This window comes from Oryctolagus cuniculus, chromosome 12 (assembly GCF_051225735.1).
Source record: "Oryctolagus cuniculus isolate XC-2025 breed Fujian yellow rabbit chromosome 12, ASM5122573v1, whole genome shotgun sequence".
Lineage (NCBI taxonomy): Eukaryota > Metazoa > Chordata > Mammalia > Lagomorpha > Leporidae > Oryctolagus > Oryctolagus cuniculus.
This window is the reverse complement of record NC_142878.1, coordinates 41602416-41622349: the sequence shown is the minus strand read 5'-3', so window position 1 is coordinate 41622349 and position 19934 is coordinate 41602416. Positions and strand designations below refer to the sequence as shown.

Sequence of the window (19934 nt, the reverse complement as noted above, 5' to 3'; positions counted from 1 at the left end):
GCCATTTCGGTCTTTAGTGATAAGGCCATCACTTGTTCTACCACGCAGTTGCTATGTAATTTTTATGTTATTCAGCACACACGAATACAGTACTTGTTGTGTGACAAGTTGTAGGGACTCCACAAATACTCACTCAGCCTCATCAAAACCTATAGGAAATATGTTCTAATTGTACAGTCAAGGAAACTAATGCACAGAGGGTCTAAGGAGCTTAGCTAAGGTCACACAGCTGGTAAGCTAAAACTGGCTTCAAAGGCTTAGCACTGTTGACCTACGCCCACGCATGCAAGTTTGGTCTTTAGCATTCTCAGTGCTCAGAATGGCAAGCCTGCTTTGCATTTACCATTAGAGAAAACCCTATTGCAGTCTCAAGAACTAAGACAGATGCTAAGGCAGAAGCCGAATCAGGGTGCATCGATCCTTTTAGAAGCAAGGCCTTTCTGTCCTGTTCTGTCCCAAACTAGCAACCGAGCAGTCACAGACTTTCCTGCCATCTGAAGTCAGCCAGTATCTGCTGTTACACCCTCCCCTTGGGGACAGGCATTTCGCCCAGCTGTTCAGACACAAGGTAGGATGCCCGCATCCCATATCAGAGTGTCTGGGTCTCACTCCCTGCTCCACTCCTGACTCCAGCTTCCTTCTAATGTGCGTCCCGGGAGGCAGCAGCGATGCCTAAACTGACTGACTTCCTGCCTCCTCCAATGGGAGCCCTGGCTTGGAGTCCCCAGCTCCCAGCTTCAGCCGCAGTCAAGGGCCACTGCACTCATCTTGGGAAGTGAACCAGGAGAAGGGTTCCCTCTCTCTCCCTCCTTCATCTCTCCTTCTCAAATAAATGAGTACAAATATTTAAAGAATAATAACAAGTAAGGTGGAACCGGCAATATCTAACATTGCTATCGCTTCAGCTCAATACCTATTGGAACTGTGACCGAGGGAAGAGCAAAGGGTCAGGGGGTGTGGAGCTGCCTTAGCCCCTCCGTCAGAGCTCCAGGCCCGGGGCCTCTTTCCTCTGTGCACTCGGCAGCTGCCAGGCAGCAGAGCCCAGTGACAAAAGGGGGAGCCTCAGGGTGCTGACCCTGTGCCGCACACTCCACGCTGCAGTGACAACTCTGTCTTCACTGACGTGGCTAATGCTCCTGGAAGATGCATAAGTATAAGAAGGTACTTCAGGGACCAGCACTGTGGCACATTTTGACCTCAAGCCCTGGCATGCAGCGCTGGCATCCCATATGGGTGCCGGTTTGATTCCTGGCTGCTCCACTTCCATTCCAGCTCCCTGCTAATGCGCCTGGGCAAGCAGCAGAGGATGGTTCAAGTGTTTGGGCCCCTGCATCCATGTGGGAGACTCAGAAGAAGCTCCTGGCTTCAGCCTGACCCAGCCCAGTCGTTGAGGCCGTTTGGGGAGTGAGTCAGCAGAAGAAAGGTCGGTCTCTCTTTCTCTCTCACCCCCATCACTCCGCACACACAGCACATCCGTCCACTGCTGGGTAGCCCTAGAAAGAAGTAAGTACAGGTTCCTGCCCTGCCCATAGCCCCTTCTGAGACAAACTGGTGTGAGCGTCTTCCCATTGCCCCTCCCCCTCTGCACCCTCACACCCCAGCTCTGAGCCCTACAAGAGGAACCTAACGTGCCTCAGTTGACTGCTGACTCCTAACTGTGCTTAGCACAGGACACGCTCCTGGTCTGGAGAGGGAAGGCGGTGAGGGCACAGTATCGATTCCCTCCGTCCCACTCTTGCAGTGTCCCATGGGTTCCGCCTGCAACAGCCCTAGCTCCAGGCAGAGAGCCACCTCCCTAGCCTCCGTTTCCAGCCACTGCTTCCTTTCTGCATCCCCTGATGCCTCCAGGAGGCAGCACCTTCTGTTACCGTCTCAGGTCCTGCACGATCTCTTGTGCTTTCCCCATTTTCTCCCCATCTTGGTGAAAAGTCCCTTTATTACTCTCCACCAATGATTCCAGTGTCTGTGTGTGTGTGTGCGCACGTGTTATGTGTTTCCTTCTAGAATTCTGTTGCTCTACCATAACAGACTGTGTAAATATTAGTAGTATTCTTAAGTCATTTGATAACAGCCTTCATTCTCTGAAGCAACAACATCATTTTTTTAAGCTTCTGTTTCCCAGTGCCAAATAGTGTAAATGCTTAGTGACCACAGACATGAGGCATGATAGAGCTAAGTGATACTTGAGAGACAACTGGTCCATTGAGAACAGAATGCAGTTGGAGGCCGTGAAGTTCAAGTCATAAGCAGCATTCCCATGCACACCCCTCTCTGGGGAACGCAGCCAGGCCCTGCAAACCCCATTCCCCTCTCCAGGTTGAAAACTTCCTCTTGACTCTAGTGTGAGTTGGACAAGTTTCAGCCATAACCATATTTGGTCACATTCAGGGAGGGGGAGGGGGAGTGGGAGTGGCAGGGCAAAGGCGCAGAAGAAAAAAAAATCCATGCATGTAGACTTGAGTGGCTGAGATAACAGTTGATTCCCAACATACTTGTCTGGGAAAGCCACAGTCAGAGGCCACATAACAACATCCCAAAACCAAACCCCAAGCCCTGTCCCTTTGATTAGGTGGAGGATCAGCTAGGATCGGTTAGTTTGATTAAATCTCAATCCAAACTTCATTGTGGAAACCCATGGCTTTGTTGTCATTCTCTAGAAGCCTCAAGTGGCTCCAAGGCCACCGCTGATGGGTGACTGGTACCTCCTCATCACTGCAAGTCACAGCTATCAGGTTTTTTCCAAGTGGGTTTCCTTCATGAAGACAGCACGAATTTACCAACAGAAGGAAATGTGTAGGCCGCCCAGAGGGGAAGCAGGAGGTAACAGTGGACCACCAGTTAAAAACAGGAACAAGAGAAAGTGTCCCTGCCCTGGGAGGTTAAGGCAGAGTCTAGAATCCTGACCGGCTGCGCCCAGAGAGCGCCCTGGCACAAGACGCTGGAACCGGGCATTCCCGCACACACCTCTCTGGGAAGGCCAGAGGGGTGTGTGTAGGATCCTGAAAAAGAAGCAAAGAAGGAAAGAGGGACCGGCTGGTTCAAAATAAAACTTATCAGATGAGAATTAAGTCCTGAGAATGTTCTCTCTCCCCACAGGGGTGTGCAAACACACACACACACACACACCAGGCATGTGGAGAACACGGTCAAGGATGAATAAGCACAAAAGTGGGAGGAAATGGCTGAGCGAACATGCCCAGCACGCTGCAGGAGGCCCCTGCTGGAGGCGCTGCGTCTCCAGAATTGCTCAGCTCCCCCCAGACACACCCCAGAGAATGCATCCAGGCCAAACACCCAAGAGGACTGCTCAAGCGACTGACCAAGGGGCTGTTTCTGCAAAGAGGAGACTTTTTTTAAACTCTAGACTTTTCAGACTGATTGCATTCCCACCCCACCCCTTGCCCCCGCCAACCCATGTGCTTTTCAAAAAAAAAAAAAAAAAAAAAGTCTAGGGGCTGCCAGCCATGGCTCACTTGATTAATCCTCCGCCTGCGGTGGTGGCATCCTATATGGGTGCCAGTTCTAGTCCCAGTAGCTCCTCTTCCAGTCCGGCTCTCTGCTGTGGGCCAGGAGGGCAGTGGAGGATGGCCCAAGTGCTTGGGCGCTGCACCTGCATGGGAGACCAGGAGAAGCACCTGGCTCCTGGCTTCAGATCGGCGCAGCACTGGCCGTTGCGGCCATTTTGGGGGGTGAACCATCGGATGGAAGACCTTTCTCTCTGTCTCTAACTCTGCCTGTCCAAAAAAAAAAAAAAAATATATCAGGTGAAAGCGACCCAAGTGCCTCTGAGAATTACAAATATTAGTAAATCTCCACTCAAGTGATGAACGTCCTCCATGGACTTAGCAGCTGAGAACTCTCAGTAAGAGAACTGACTTCTCGGCTCTACCTGCAGCCCATGCTGGGACGCTAGAACGGTGTCCCTTGCTCCCAGCAGAATGCCTTGACATGGGGACACGAGGGTGGCAGCTTGCACACTTCCTAAATGCCCCAGTGTGCTGTGGCCTGAATCCATCAAGAATTCTCCAAGAGTGCACCCAAGAAGCCGGTGTGTTTTCACTTCCAACGCTTAGCTCTGCTACAAGGGTGAGGGCACCCCCCCATATAGTTCACCCCCACATTGAGCCCCATGCTCTTCCACATCTTGTGAGGTGTGTGGGAGAAACCCCGTTGCAAGGTCAATAAAGAAGTCCATCAGGAAACCGGTGTTTTCTGTTTATATGGCTTTTATTGAACAACTGACACTCCTTTGGGATGCTAGGCAGGATACCTTTGTGAGTAACCGTAAGAGTACATGAAAATAGCAAGCAGCAAGCATCACAAACTCCCCTTCTCCAGTCTCTCCTGCCCTTTGGTTTTGGTGCCTCCTGAGCAGGAAGGAGGTACCAAAGACAACAAATACCAAGGGGCTGGGCTGAAGTCTTGAGTCAATCCTGGTGTGCTGCTCCATCACCGTGTAACCTTGGACAAGCCGCCTAACCGTTCTCAGCACTTTTCCTCTGTTGTGAAAGAGGAAGGGCTGTCCACAGCGGTTGCAGAATAAACATTTGAGCGCACGTAGTACGGGCGCCAGCATATAGGTATTCTCTGAGTATTTAGAGTCGTCTTACCCATAGTTATCAGCTTCTCTAACATGACTCTCCAACCCTGACCCTGACCTTGCAAACGTAAAGGAGATAAACCACAGCAAATCCAGCCTCTCAAAGGATGTACCCAATCGACACAGTGAGAAAGCAGCATGGTAAAAATCATATTTGCTTGGCAGTAGACTGGGTCTAAAAACAGACTGGGTCTTTAATATTAACCAGCATGGACGGTATTATCCAACAGAGTTCTGTAGATATCCTCATTTTGAAAAGAACTGCCTATTTCCACTGTGCTGACCACAATCTCTAACCACCTCACTAAAATTCTTTCCATGCCATTTAGAACATTCAAGACTGAAGCTTCATCGACTGTATGTAATTTTTCATTAAAGTAACTTTCCTAAGACCATCCCTTGCATTTGTCCTCATTGTTGATCAAGTACCAGAGGACGTAGCACATCCAAACTTCTACTAAACAAACTATTGACCTAGCAAGGCATTTCCCCTCACTGCTTTCTAAAACAACACAGGGCATTTCAAGACTGAGGGGTCCAAAGAAATCAGGATGACCCAGCCTCTTTTCAAAGAAGAAAACCAAAATCATGTCTGAATGGATAATTCATGATTCAGACAGCCCAGCATTTAATTGGTATTAACTACTCTATTAGAGACCTATTTAATGCACTTAGGTAAGACTTTGTTTCTATGAAATTGGATCTTTGGTTCCAAATTTAATCTTCTATCAAGGACTCTGCACTATATAGATGATGTAATGGTGAGGTAGGCCCTTAGCATTACATTGCCAGGAATATAAATGAAATTGATCAGATTATTTGCCAAATAATGTTTCTGCAGCATGGCTATATCTGCCTCTAAATGGGCTATAAAGTAAGGAGCAAAAACCAGACGTGGAGTATTTAAGTTGTATTTTCCAGCTTAATTTTTCCAGGACTCAAATTCACTCAAGAAATATCCGTGGGCATGGAAATTGATTTGATATCTAGTTTATTAGTTTATGGACGTTTGTCTGGAAGGCATAGCAAGGTCGAAGAGGTCAGATCTATTGGCAAGTCAAAATATTGACTCCACTGAATGATACAGACACACTATTGCAAATACATCATGGTTCTTCAGAATAATGTCACTATTAATCCCATGACATTAGTGATCATGAAAACATATTAACAGAATACAACATTCCACAATAAACAACTTTCCTTCTTTTTCTGTTTCAGTTTTCCAAAATGGTGCCAAAGGAGGAATGTACTCTACTACCAGAAACTACCATTAAGCTACCCCCATAGTCCCAAGACACAGAAGGGCAGAAACATCACTTGTTCAATTTTCAGATTCACAGTGGCCAATGGATGATGTATTCCTAGGTACATGAACATGAAATGACACCATGACCAAGCTTCCGAAAACTCTTAGCCTAAATGAGTTATGTCAACAATAGTAGAAACAAACTAGCAAGCATTTTTGCCAAAGATGAAGGAAATTAATCAAATCATTAGCATAGCATAGGAGATTACATTTATTACATTTATTCAAAATAACTGCTGAGCCCTTATTGTGTGCTAGGCACTATTTTAGGTGCTGGGAATATATTGCATTGATTAAAAACATACAAAATCCCTGTCCTCATTGTGCTCACACTCAAGAGAAAGGATACAAGACAATAAACAAAATAAATAAGTAAATTACATAGTCAGTTAGAAGGTGAGAAGTAGTGCAGTGAAACAGAATAAAGCAGCTGTGAGAGTGAACAATGGGAACTTTCCGAAACCAGGAAAGAAAAAAATAAACCTCTTTCTTGGAAAGTCTACATATCTGTACATGACTGATGAAAATATTTCTGGCTCCTTGACATTCATGGATTTTCAAGCAAGAAATAAATGGGATTTTTAAACAAACACAAGAGTAGAACTGAAAAGTAGGAAGTGTAACTTTCATAAAATGGACTCTCAACACAGAGGTCTCGAGGCAGTGGGATCTCTGCTTGCTGCTGTGGTAGAAGCTTCCACGTTTCCAGCAAATTCCATGATGCTCGCCCCACTGCCATCCACAGGGGAGCCGAGCAAAGGCTAGACGGGACAGACAATGTGCAAGAATTCAGCTTTCTAAGGGTCTTCTTATTTCCATTTGCTTTCTCTAATACAGCTCCCGAGGCTGGTTAATTTTGTCAGGTAAGGATGAGCTCATAAAAAAGGAAAACTGAAAAACAAAAACCGCGGGAATATCGACATTTCCCACTCCACCTTCCCTCTCCAATTGCTGAAGAGACACACAGCTATTGCATGTCCGTCAGTAGACTTGGCTACACTGTTCCCGGTGGTCCACACTCAACGACCAGGGAGAGTTTCGTCTTTTGATTGAAATTCAAATTCCCATTCCAACCAAAAGAACCCATCTCTAGTTTTAGCACCTGGGGAATTAGGTTCTCCAGGTAAGCAATGAAAATAGAGAATAAATGGTGCTGTCCTCAGTGATCATTATTTTCAGGAAAAAAATGGGACAGAGGCAGAAAGGCCAGGTTGCAGGACCAGAACGAAAAAAGGAGTGTCTAGCCCTTGGGACAGTTATAAGTTGATCACAATGACAGCAGCCCTTTCTAGAGGTAATAATGCCATTAGATCGTGATGATACTCCTGAATCCCCAGCAGCCCTGAAATAAGAACATCTGGAAATTGTTCAGATGACATAGATTGGTTTCCCGCTGTTAAGGCTTTAATAACGCCTCTCTGTGGTATCAGTCACCATGCTCTTTTTTTTTTTTTTTTTCAAACCTCCTCCTTTCAAATCAGGAAGCATATATAAAGTGCAAGTAAGATTCATCCCTGTGCTCCCAGGCTCTTGTTTTAATAACCAGTTTTACCAAACCTATCAGCTAACCCACTGGCCAACAAGGACGTGTGCAGGTCTTTCTGGAGTAGCAAGTGAGTTCGTCTGGCAGAGACAGTATCTGCAGGTCAACACAGTGTTGGCAAGAGAACACCAAGTACCACACGCAAGACAGGGACACGAGGGAGACAAGCACTTAAGGGGACTTTCTTGTCATCTTTGGGTGTCAACGCTTAAAGAAAGAAAATTCGGGAACTGTAACTAAAGTGAACGAGGCCAGCGGATTTCACAGCACGGTCAATCTTCAGTGCGCTCAGTCTCGCTCTTCCCTGGGGTGGGAGCAGAAAAGGGTAAGACAGTCAGATCGGATGAGTTTTGGGTCCTAAAGTCAAAAAAAAAAAAAAAAAAAAACAAAAAACAAAAACACAACGACAACAACAACAAAACACCTCCCTCCTGTGATCACTTCCTGTCTTACAGAATAAAGCTAAGCCTCCTGAAGGTGTCTGCTTTCTTTGGTATTTGACAGTAGACAGTCTAAACGGGCCAGGGGTGAAGCAACAGGACATGGGTTTCTTTCCTGCAGCACGGCCTTGACTTAAGATGCCAGTGAGCCCTGTGACTCTTCAAAACAGAGATAGAATGTGCAGCATTTCCCATTTTGAAATGCAGAAATTTACCTTTACATAAACCGACCTGGCAGGATTAGGATCTTAAGGCAACATATCTTGGGAGATGCTGTTTTACGATACTGGTTGGAGCGGACAGGATGGTGCTAAGTCACACTCAGTGTATATGACGTGAGAGTCACGGTCCTATGCCAACCTAACAAGTAGACCACTGGAGCTGGGTTCCATTCTCTCCTTTTCAAATGCTTCAGAATCACAGTGACATTCACTGCTCACTTGGCTGCTTAACAGTGATGATACAAAGGTAACTTTGCCATCACATGACTGGTGCGCATTCTCAGGAATTGCCCTTTGCATTGTTCCTAAAAGAGCTAAGGCTGAGGTTTCGGGATTCACCCATCAAGAATACCCTTAGAGATGCAGTCACCCACCACTGCGGTAGAAGAGAATATACTAGAGAATACACAGAAGTGAATGAAAGGCATGGATCGACTTCATCAAGAATCACAAAAAAAGTGATCACATACTAGTTAAATTCCTGAATTTCTTTTTGGCTTCCGCCCTTTCTTCAGCATCAAAGTACCAAACAGTCATGGCGTATCTGTGAAAGATAAATAAGTATAAGAAGTTTAACAATACTACAGGGAAAAAAAAAAAAACAGGCTTAATCAACATCTCACATTAAAGTCATTTGCAAAGTCTCCATTTAGCATTTTTCCCTATTATTATTAGTTCGGTCCAATTTTAATTTAAAATTAAATTCTTTAGTTTCAACCCCATTAAAATGCAATAAAGCACAAAAGGAATTCTAGGTATGTGCCAGGCATTATCCTGGGTACAGGGAGGTTGAAAGATCCTGCAAGCAAATCTTCCTCTTTCTCAGCAATCGCAGGCTATAGCAGGGGAAGGCAGGGGATTAAATAAGTAAGGCGCAGCTTAGATGTGACCTGGACAGAAAGGACTAGAAGGTAACCCACGCTGGCGGTGAGAGCCCAGGGAAGAGGGTAACACTTGACAGAACAACTTCTTTCAGTTCCCAGGACCTTTGACCCGCATGGCTTATTTTGTCTACTTTTGGAAACTGAGGCAAGGACTCATGGGAAACTCCTGCATTCCCACTAACTTGCCCTATCCCACCCATGGGATAAACTGGAACAGGGGGCACTTCCTGCTTAGGTTTTGAGGAACTTTCCTTTTCTAACTACTATTAGCCACTGGAATCTATAGCTCTTGATTCCCCCTCTCCCAAAGGCTTCCCATCAGCTTCTGCTGACAAAGTCAGTTATTTATTTTTCAATTCCATTTTCCATGAAAAGGTTCCAGTATGCTCATGTCTAGTTCTCTGTGGGGCTCAGACCTGTGATTTCCAAAGCGGGGGACACAGGCGACTTTAATTGAGTGTTAAGTTTTGAGGGACCCTGGCTCTACAGAATCCAAGGTTTCCCCTTTAATTTTTATGGGCTCCAGATGCATTTGCCATTGGCTCCGAGGTGTGAGGAACCCCTGTGCACCAGAATTCAGAGCGTCCCCTGGGAACTGGGGCCCGCATGAGCTCCTGAAGAGGAATCACAGCCCCACCGTTACCTGGTGGCGTAGGAAGGCTGCACCTCATGTGGATTCCTGCGGTCCGACCAGAAGAACAGCAGTCTATCGAAAATGGGCTCCACATCTGCTACGAACGATTTCCCTTCTGGAAATATCCGCAGGATCCCACCATGTAGCTGCAGGACCACAAGAAGGTAGATCATTTCCTGGCCTCACACAGGGTTTATCAACAATAACATTTCAGCCCCACCTGGAAACAATGCCATTCTCCGAGTTTTACTTCCTCCTCACCCTTGGTACCAAATTGTCTTGCAAACTTGGCTAAGAAACATCTCCTTATGCACCTCATTTCCAATCAAACCCTTGCCACTGAGCGATCATGAAACCAGCTCATGGACACAAAATAGATTAGCATTAGAATGGACCACAGAGAAGTGCCAATGTGTGAGTGGTTTCGACTTTGACTTACAAAAACAAAACCAACCAACCAACCCCAGCCGTTTCATATGGTTCCATCTAATAGCAGTAGCTTCCTAAGATGATTCCCACTTCTCCAGTTGGAATTCACAGGTTTCGCCAAATTCCCCAAGCTCCTATCCAACCCTATTAGCACAAGTTATAAGCTCTTTTCTTCTACCATCTTATCAGCCCCTCCTACTACACGTTAACTCTTTCTTGAATTACTCATCTTTTTCTACATGTGTCCTCAATCTGTCTTCCCAGAATTACTACAATCAAAGGAGCATTCCGGCCCTCTGTATCAGCGCATCCCTACAGCACAATGCCTATCACTGAAAGGAACTCAAATATTTGTCCAACGACTTCACACTCTGCTCTGCGCATTGTTTTTATTGACCTAATAACTTGACGCTCTTGCCTACAGGGTTTTCAAGGGGACCGAATGGATGTGTTTCAGTCATGTTACTCAAGAGGGAGACGAAGAGACAAGCCTTGTCACTCACTCACTGCTTTCCCAGGTTTCGTTTCTATGACCCTGGAGAAAATATCACTGCTTTATGGCAGCCAGCATCTGCCCCGAAAGAACAGGAAATGGAGTCGCAGAAAGTTCAAAAGCCAAATAAGCTTCCAAAGTCCTCCAACTTCCCAGAGTCCTAAATCACACTCAACTTTCAGAAAGTATACAAAGTCCAGACAAATGCTGGCACACATGGAGCCAGACTTTGATTTTCCTCTTTCTCTACGTGTTCTAAAATACAAAAATAAGCCACCAAGCCTCTGGCACTCATAAAGCACAGTATGCTGTGGCAAGCAGCCATTAATGAGATGTAGCACCCTGAGAAAGAGGCGTGCGAAGGAGCTCTCTCTTGGGGATGGTTTTGCTTTGGATCCTATAGTTCTATTTTTGTGCTGTCCTCTCAGTGCTACTGTTGGGAGGGAAACATGTACATCCTATTTTGCAGTGAGACTCATATCAGCTCTGAATTACACTAAAAAAAATCCATCTGTAATCCTAACATCAAATTACCTTCCCTTTGTCAACCACCCATCCCACCCCTTAATAATCACCGTAGCTACCCACCCCCAAGGCAGTTTCACATACATGATCTTCATCTCACCAATTCTAGCACTAATTCCAGGGTGGGGAGGAGGGGAAGGAAAACGTGAGAGACATAGAAAGATTCATCAGCGGGAGATAGAGAGCTATTATGAACTCAAAACTCTCCTCTGAATTATCTGAATTCTTTTCCATCGTTTCCTAACTCCACACACACTCCCATTATTCCACGGTACCTTGGCATCCCAGTTCTTGTTCAGGTAGTAGATGCAGGTGATACAGCGGCCGTCACCATTGGGATTGTCCACGTGGCGAACATAACCTGCTCCGTTTCCTGGATAGCATGCCACCATCGCCTATGAGGAAATCCCAAGAAAGCTGGTTAACAACACTGAAACAAACTTCTCCTCCCACTGGTGAGCAGACAGTGACACAGTCTCCTTGGATATGTATGACATGTATGACATGTGTGGCTGCTGGCTTCCTAGCTGCATGTGTAGTGTGTCTGTTTGGACTCCCCAGCATGTAAGATGAACAGCCAGGTCATGCCTTGTGGCTCAGCCCAGAGGGAAGTGGTGTGGCAATACTGCCACAGCTCTAGGACATTTGACAGTCTTCTTTCTGTCCATGGACACGATGCTCTGCCTTTCTTCAAAACTCCTTTGGTGAGAAAACCACTTATGGTTACCATTCTAGGTCCACAAAACCAAAATCATGAGAGGTACAGCTTAGGGATTATGTCTGTTTAATGAATGCCTCTGAATCACCGTATCACTCGGTCTTACAAGAACAGCTAGATCCTTGTATTTGCGAGAAGAACCAATCACCAAAAAGGTCAGGCTTGCTCAATACAATGTTTAGGACAGAAGGGAAAGAGAAGGGTCAACAAGAGGCTAATGTGTTAGCACAGACAACGCAGCGGAATCCCCCGCAGGGAAAACCAAACACTTACAGTATGTTTCTGAATACTCTTCCTCCTACCTGGGAATTCGGAAATGAGGAGCTAATATGAAGCCCTCCTCCTCTGTGTATCATACAGCTGGAGGAATAAAGCAGAAAGCCTTCCTGAAAATCCTCTGAGAGGGTAACAAACCTGATTGTTCCAGGGGAACTTTGTAAGAGTAGGGGAAAAAGGGGCAAAGTACAAAAAGCCAGTTCTTGTCTTCACAGGACACTGCCGTACTTTAAAGACATTTTTTATAGGTCTGTGATATATGTAGAGAAACTAAGAAAACCTGCAACGTAAGACATCGGCAAAGACTTCTTTCCTGCTCGGTTTGCTGATGCATTCTTGGTACCTGGGACAGTGCCCGATACGAAGAATCCTCTTAAAATCCGGTGAATGAATCAATGAATTAGTGAGAAGCTGTTTCGCTAACGAATAAGTTCACATTCCACCTAGGTTGATTGCTTTTTTTATAATTTTAAAAAGCCTATCTCCAAACACACATATAGGGATCCAGTTCATATACACCCTGACAAGTGACAGAATGGCTTCATTAGTAAAATGACTAGTTGGGTAGAGCCCCAAACTAACATGCTAACGGATCAATGGACAAGCTTCAATGTAGTTGCTAAATCACTCCCCCCAGCAGCATGAAAACATGGCACAAGGCATCACATACAATGGTGACTTGGCTTTAGAGACATCTAAAACCTTAAATCACCATTATCTCTCACACTTTATAACTTCATGAATTAGCAATGCCTATATCCTGCCTTCGCACACCAAAATATCAATGCAATGTCATCCCTAGAACTGAAGCTCGACTGTTAGCTTGAATGTCTTTCAGAAGGTGGAATGTCAAGGCAACTGCAATAAATTAACAAACGATGGACACGTAATTGGTAGCAGAGATGCTGGGCCAAGCTGGAAAGGAAGAGATAAATGAAGTCACTTCCAATGAGCAGGGGATTGCCCACCATCCCTGGAAGCGGCTATTTGGATTGTTAGAGCCACCACTGAGCCAGTAATGAAAGTCACTCAAGCCACAAACAGTCACTGGCTGGATTTCCTACCATCCCGGCCTCCTCACACTCTGGGTCTGAGCAGAAAAAGTACTCCATCAATGCTCTCCTCCGCTGTCCTCTTATGTTCTTACAGCTCTGTTCCAAGGAAGAGGTCAGCGGTCTGGTTGCCTGCCATCTAGTCCACTGTGCAGCCGTGTGATCCAAGGCCCAGTTCTTCTGAAGAGGGACTTGGGTCACACCACCTCCATAGACTGAAGATCTAAGATTTGATCCAAGCATCAACACCGAAAAAAGCAAGAGCTCTTGAGGCAGTAGGAAGTCGTTATGTGCCTTAAGATTCAGCTTGGATTAAAATATTTTTGTGAAAAAAACAAAATCAAGGTAGACACAAACTTTAAAAAGCACATCCTCTGGTAATTCCTGCATCTGTACAACGCACACACACAGAGAAGCAAAGTATCTGATTGCCTACCCGAGAGGAAGAGAGCGCACTTTTCTGGCCAGGGTGATACCCACGCTCCTTCCTGGTTCCAGAAGCTGTACGCATGCAGTGTGAAACAATGGACGGAAATCATTGCAAGCTACAGTAAGCCTGTTGAAACAATATTCCATCCATTTTATCAGGGAGTTTTCTGGAGGAACACCACAGGACACGGGTCTGGGCATGGGTACACTCCCAACTATCTGCTAATCTTTGACAGGTTCTGAAACCATCAAGCTAAGGATGTCCTGAAGTGCAGGCCTCAAGTCAAGAATAAGCCATTCGTGCCTGCCAATCTGTGCACAGGGCAGTAACAAACTCCGGAAACGGATTGGCTCAAGTGAGTTGCTATCTGAACCTCATCAAGCCTGGGGAGGGCTCTGGCCTATCGCAGAGGAAAATGCTCCAAGGTTTTACTGTTGTGTGAACAGGGCCAGAGTGCTTTAATGACCACCAAACAATGATGCCAAGCAATAACGCTGACACATAGCAGGAGGATGTCATTTATATGGGCTGTTTCCCCACACTTCCTGACTGGTTTACTAGCTGAAATTTACAGAAGTGTGATAACACGTGAGTGTCATCTGCGGGAGCACATATAGCGTAGTTCTCTACTTCTATTCTTGGATGCTCAGATAAATCCACATGTTCCCTTCTACCTCATCAGCCCCTCCCCGAACCCCATGGTGTACCTCCCCATCCCCCAACTCCAGAGGCCTCTCCCGAGCTCTGTAACAACAGGAGGGGTGAGCCAGGTGCTCCCCGGCTGACTCCAGGCCAGAGATACACACTCTGGACACCACAGCCATGTGTGGACAGGAAGTGTATATGTATTCTCTGACGACCTACACAGACAGGTAGATCTACAACATTAACAAAATCTAAAAAAAAACAGTAGTTCTGTTAGAGTCACTGGTGAACTGACTCAAAAAGAATGTACCTTCGAGTCCAAAGCTAACAATGAAACAGAAAAAAATCTAAGATTTTCATTGCAATAGCTACACAGAATACCCCAGAATGCAATCAACCTCATCCTGGTACAGGGACAAGCTGCTTCCAACAAGCCCTGCACATCCACTCATTCCTCATCCACACTCTGGGTAGACTTACCACTTCTCTATCAGCCATCACAACTCCTGTTTTTATAGAAACAGACTTCAGATTGGCTCATGGTTTTGGAGTCAGATTTGCTAACAGGGTTTCTTGCCATACAGGAAGAGTTCAATTGTGTCCCCAGCTCCATAGGAGCTTCTCCCAGCTTCAGCAGGCCAGATCCCAACCACGCAGGCATTCGGGGAAGTGAAGCAGCAGGTGGAAGCAGGTTCTATCTCAAATAAATTAATTTTTTTTCTTGACAGGCAGAGTGGACAGTGAGAGAGAGAGACAGAGAGAAAGGTCTTCCTTTGCCGTTGGTTCACCCTCCAATGGCTGCCGCGGCCAGCGCGCTGCAGCTGGCGCACCGCGCTGATCCGAAGCCAGGAGCCAGGTGTTTCTCCTGGTCTCCCATGGGGTGCAGGGCCCAAGCACTTGGGCCATCCTCCACTGCACTCCCTGGCCACAGCAGAGAGCTGGCCTGGAAGAGGGGCAACCGGGACAGAATCCGGCGTCCCGACTGGAACTAGAACCCGGTGTGCTGGCGCCACAAGGCGGAGGATTAGCCTAGTGAGCCACGGCGCTGGCAAATAAATTAATTTTTAAAAAATCTTTCAGGACACACATCTCTGAAGTCTGGCATGTGTGTGCCATGCCACCTACATCAGGAGATGTGCTGTCATTTGCAATGGGGACACATCTGCAGATTTTAGGAGGGTAGCACACAGCCAAATTTTTACGTAAAATGTCCTAAATATTGTTGATCCCAAATTTAAATCAGGGCCCCCCCACACATACACTCCATTTTGAGATCACTATTTGAGGGCCCCTAAGAAGTGGAGCTATCTCAAGAGAGCTCCTGAGCGGTAAGTAGGCACCTTCCCCACCCCTCTTCACCAGGTTCAGCCATGCCCCATCCCAAGACAAAAGCCTCATCCTCCCGCACCACCCACTCTCCAGACGCCTTCTCCACACCCGCCCCGCTCCAAGTCCTTCTCCCAGGTCCAGCTGGTACAGAGCTATGGAGAGCCAGGATCTCTCCCCTCTCTAACACAAGGCCAAAGTGCACAGCGAGACATGTGTAAACAGGTGGGCGCGCACACACACAGAAGACCATCTGCCTCCCTTTGCTTGGAGAAAAGGCCAAGTAACTCTTCATGGTGGAGAATGCAACACCCGACTCTTGTGCACAGAGATGGGTCTCATCTCTCACTGGGGACAGAGCCTAGGTGACAAATGTGCCAATGTGTTTTAGTCAGCCTATGGGTAGAGAAGCTGAAGGCTACACTTCCGGGGTCATTTTCCTGAGTGATTTGTGTTCAGTACATAATGTAACACACATGTTGGGTGTGGACAAGGGAGCAGGGCAGCCCATGACTATGCATTTTTTTTGTCCTATATGCATGACCAAGGTGGGGTCCCACTGGGTCATTCATCTCTGGGGGAGGAGGGAAATGTGGCCTCATAATTACAACAAAAGCACTGTATGTGCTAGAAGCAGTCCTAAAATGGAAATTCTATTTTCAAAAGAAAAACAAAAATTAAAAAAAACCTTTTAAGTATTCAACCTCAACATGCAGACAGACCTCAGGAAAAGCTAGAGTGACTAAAAAAAATATATATGTAAGAGGCATGGTCTTTACAAGGTTGATTTTTTTGGGGAAAAAAAAATCTAAAGACAAATTAAGCCAAAACGTCAAATCCCATTATGTTCCATTTGGCTCTGACAAAGATCCTCTACCTCTTCAATCCAGAGGATATGAAAGGAAAGTTGTAATGCATGCTTTGGCCTCCCATCGGGTTCCTTGTTCAGGGGTGTGTGATCTTCAAGGCTACCCTGCGGGATCCACTGTGGCACTGAACACCTACAGTACAATGTTCACAGGCCTCTGTACAAGAGGATGCCAACTACGCAAAGCTTTCTCTAAGTTTCAGAAAAATGTCACCGACACCGCGTTCCCACTTGCTGCCAGGTGGGTCCCTAACATTAAAGTTAGGTCTCCAAGTGATGATGAAACAGCACTGGTGATGAGCCGAACAAGCAGTTTCAGATTTTCACACGTTCATTCTAACTTCACCTGGATGGGCGTAAAGAAATGAGTCACAGATAATGTGAGCGCTGTCTTGGCATCTCCTTGTCTGTGCTGCCGACTAAGACCAAACCTATCTGTTTTCTTCCTCTGGTGCCTCTATGGACAGACTGATGCAACAAAACGAAGGGCAACAGGAAACACGGCGTATGGTCCAGTGTCCAGCTCCCACAATGCCCTTCCCCAGGGGGCAGCACCTGCTCACACAATTGGGAAGATCCAGCATGCCAGTCAGGCAAATGTCTGCCCTTCAGGACAATGTTTCCCACTGTCCTGTTACCACAATGAAAACGACTTCCGTCTCCCTCATTTGCTCTACGTCTGCACTGAAAATAACTCCTCTCCCTGAACCTGCACACCTACAGCATAGACCCTCACCGCCCAGTGTAGAGCAGCCATCAGCGCGCTGCGACACCTGGCCTGTGCTGTAACTCGGGAGCCTCCGTGCTTCGAAAATGGAAAAGTACAAAGCTACAGCAACCCTCAGTTGCTTTGGGGAGGTGGGTCTGCCCACATTCCTGGTCAGGCAAGAGCACCATGCCTGGAAGGGCAAATAATTGAGCATTTTTACTTGAAAGCCTGTCCTCAGGTGAACTTGGCCCTCAGCTTCAGGTTCATCCAAAGAAGCATCAACAACAACCTAGACTCTGGAACCTTTGCGTTTTGCTGTCCTGGGTCAGTGATGAGAGTCCTGCCAGGTGCCCAGCCCCTTGAGATTTTTACCTTAAAGAGACAGGCACCCACCACAATCACCAGATTGCGCACGCATGTGCACGCACGCACACACCCACACCCACACACAGAGAGGAGACATCTGCACAAAATCACGGAGGGTTCGCGGTTCTGCAGACTCTCTACACTTGATCAAGAGTCTCTTTCAGGGGACCCTGCCCTTCAGGCATGAACTTCTGGGTGAATCACTCCCTACTGCTTCCTCCCCTCCCCCATGAAGCCACTAAAGGCCAGGAATTTCAAAGACTATTGTCATTCCATTCTCAGTTGTGGTTAATTCCTCTCCTCAGAGGGGATTCTGCCAGAGCCCCCGCAATGAGGCAGCGCAGCCCTATCAGCACAGGCTGTTCGGGTCCGGGAAGGCTGCCCTTCCTGTGGGAGGCCTGGCTCCAGGCCAGCTGGGTGACGACTGAGTGACAGGGCTACGTGCGCTCCGTGAGGGTGGCAGGCAGCCCACACCCGAGCACACCGCCTGGCAGGCTGGAAAGGGAACTGAACGCTGGGAGCCCTCCCTCCTCCCCCCATCAGCCCCGCAGTCACCAGGGGAAGCTTTCCCACAGAGGCTTCCCCTGAATTATAAAATCCGTGCAAGGCAGTCCAGCTCAGGGTGAAGGATATTAAAAAAGCAGGCATTTAACCACGTCCTTTCTAACGCCCTGCCTCCAGAGGTTCGCGGCTGCCAACTCCCTGCGACTCACGTAGCTGGCTGGCACTTGACACACCAAGTCCCCAGCAACTTCCTGGACGCTGGGAAGGTGAGCGGCGGCCATGTCCCCTGAGTCACTTTGCTCACTCTCCTCTGCAGTAGCCATGAACCCTGCCAGGTGTCCCGCCTAGAAGTTACCGTGTTTCCGCAGAAAAACAAATCCATCGGTCATTTTTCAAGCAACACGGGCCTGGGATTCCCACTACATAAACACCTTTGAGAAACCACCAGAGAAACAAAACTGAACCTGGAGCTTTCTCAAGGTTCCAAGCACAAGAGAGAAAACGAACACGCCTGGCTATGGGATTGTCGGAGACCTCAGTATGGTTGTCTTTAAATTTGCACCTGAAATTCAGCCTACAATATTTGAAGGATTCATGACAACTTAAATACAATGGTAAGACAAGACTTTACAAATGGTAACATAAAAAACTGGTTACCAATCAAAACATGTCATGAAAAGACACTCTGAAGTAATAGTGTTCAGACAGGAGGATCCTGCCCTTGACAGTTACCTGCTGAGTGAAGGAATAGCACAAGTGAAATTCAAGAAATCCAGTGGCCACAGTTACTTACTGAACAAACATGCTTACGGTGTCTACCGTGCAAGCCCAACACTGCTCTGTGTGCTCTACCAACCTTAACTCATCCACTCTTCTCATTGCCGGCACGAGGTGGAAACATTTCCCTTTCATAGACAAGCAAGCTGAGGCCGCAGGAGACTGGTTCACTTGGCCTGTTGAACCCAACTGCTCTCGCTGAAGAGCCTAAGGGAGGCCTCCACCACCAGTCACACTTGACCATGGCAGCTTAGCCAGCGTCTAACAGGAACCAGTTCATCTCCAGTCTATTTTCAAGAGAACTAAGGTCTTTAATTCTACTTGAAATATTCAACTCCCTCTCAGCTTGCCTCTCATCCTTTCCAAGGAAAATCATCAAATGCAAAAAAATTACAAAAATTGGAAGAAATGAATATGTTTGCTGTTAAGTCTGTGAACTGAAGCACCAAGGGGAGAATTTTAACAAAAGAAGAGGCAAAGGAAATTGACCTGGAATCCTACAGCCCAGCAGAGCTGTCCAGCTTGTTGCCTTTGCTGGGGTTATTCCCTCTCCAGGGCCAACCTCAAGCCCACCATAAAACCTGTGTCAAGTGGACTTGGTCAGCAGTCCACAGACTGCACAAGACTTGGCTGCTCTTCCCTCCCCAAGGCTCTGTGGGAGGAAGTCTGTGCCTCCCTCTCCCTCTCCCTCTCCCCTCCCAGGGCCTGCCTTTATTAGCTCAGGTCAACACTTGTTTCAGAACCAGAAGATAGATAGCCAATTAAATAAAATTTTTTAAAGGAAATACAAAAGTGCACTTCCCCTGGGAAGGAGTAGCACCGGGCACAGGAATTCCAGGGATGAGCTAAATTTTCCTTATTCCTGCACAACACTTGCCCAGAGACATCTCTCCTGCCAGCAGTGAACATGGGCCACAGCACTTTCTGCAGCCCCGTTAGAATTCACTGGGTACAGACTCACTGGGGTTCAGAGCAGGTGTGAGATCCAGCAGACCCGCTGTTGGAGGGGGAGAAAGTAAAGGGCTCTTCTGGGGGGAAAATGGTATGGAAGCAGTGCTGTTGCTTCCACTAGACCTTCATCTCCGAGACAACACAACAAAGGCTTGTGTGATGATTCTCTTGCCTTACCCAACAAGGCTCCCACCCTGAACTGGGAAACCAAAGCCCTCCAAGTGGGAAACAGGT

General features: G+C 47.0%; 1 protein-coding gene across 4 annotated transcripts in view; it reads right to left on the bottom strand.

Moving 5' to 3' along the window:
• Positions 1 to 4208: 4208 nt before the first annotated feature.
• Positions 4209 to 19934, bottom strand: part of EGLN3 (egl-9 family hypoxia inducible factor 3) — a 151941-nt gene continuing 136215 nt past the window's right edge. For all 4 annotated transcript variants that reach the window (XM_089309795.1, XM_051822757.3, XM_051822756.3 and 1 more), the window contains 4 exons: positions 11354 to 11473; positions 9641 to 9777; positions 8584 to 8657; positions 4209 to 7756 (listed from right to left, as the gene is read on the bottom strand). In XM_089309795.1, the coding sequence (XP_089165921.1) occupies positions 7725 to 7756; positions 8584 to 8657; positions 9641 to 9777; positions 11354 to 11470 (360 nt within the window). In that variant the 5' untranslated portion in view covers positions 11471 to 11473 and the 3' untranslated portion in view covers positions 4209 to 7724. The remainder of the gene's footprint in view (positions 7757 to 8583; positions 8658 to 9640; positions 9778 to 11353; positions 11474 to 19934) is intronic.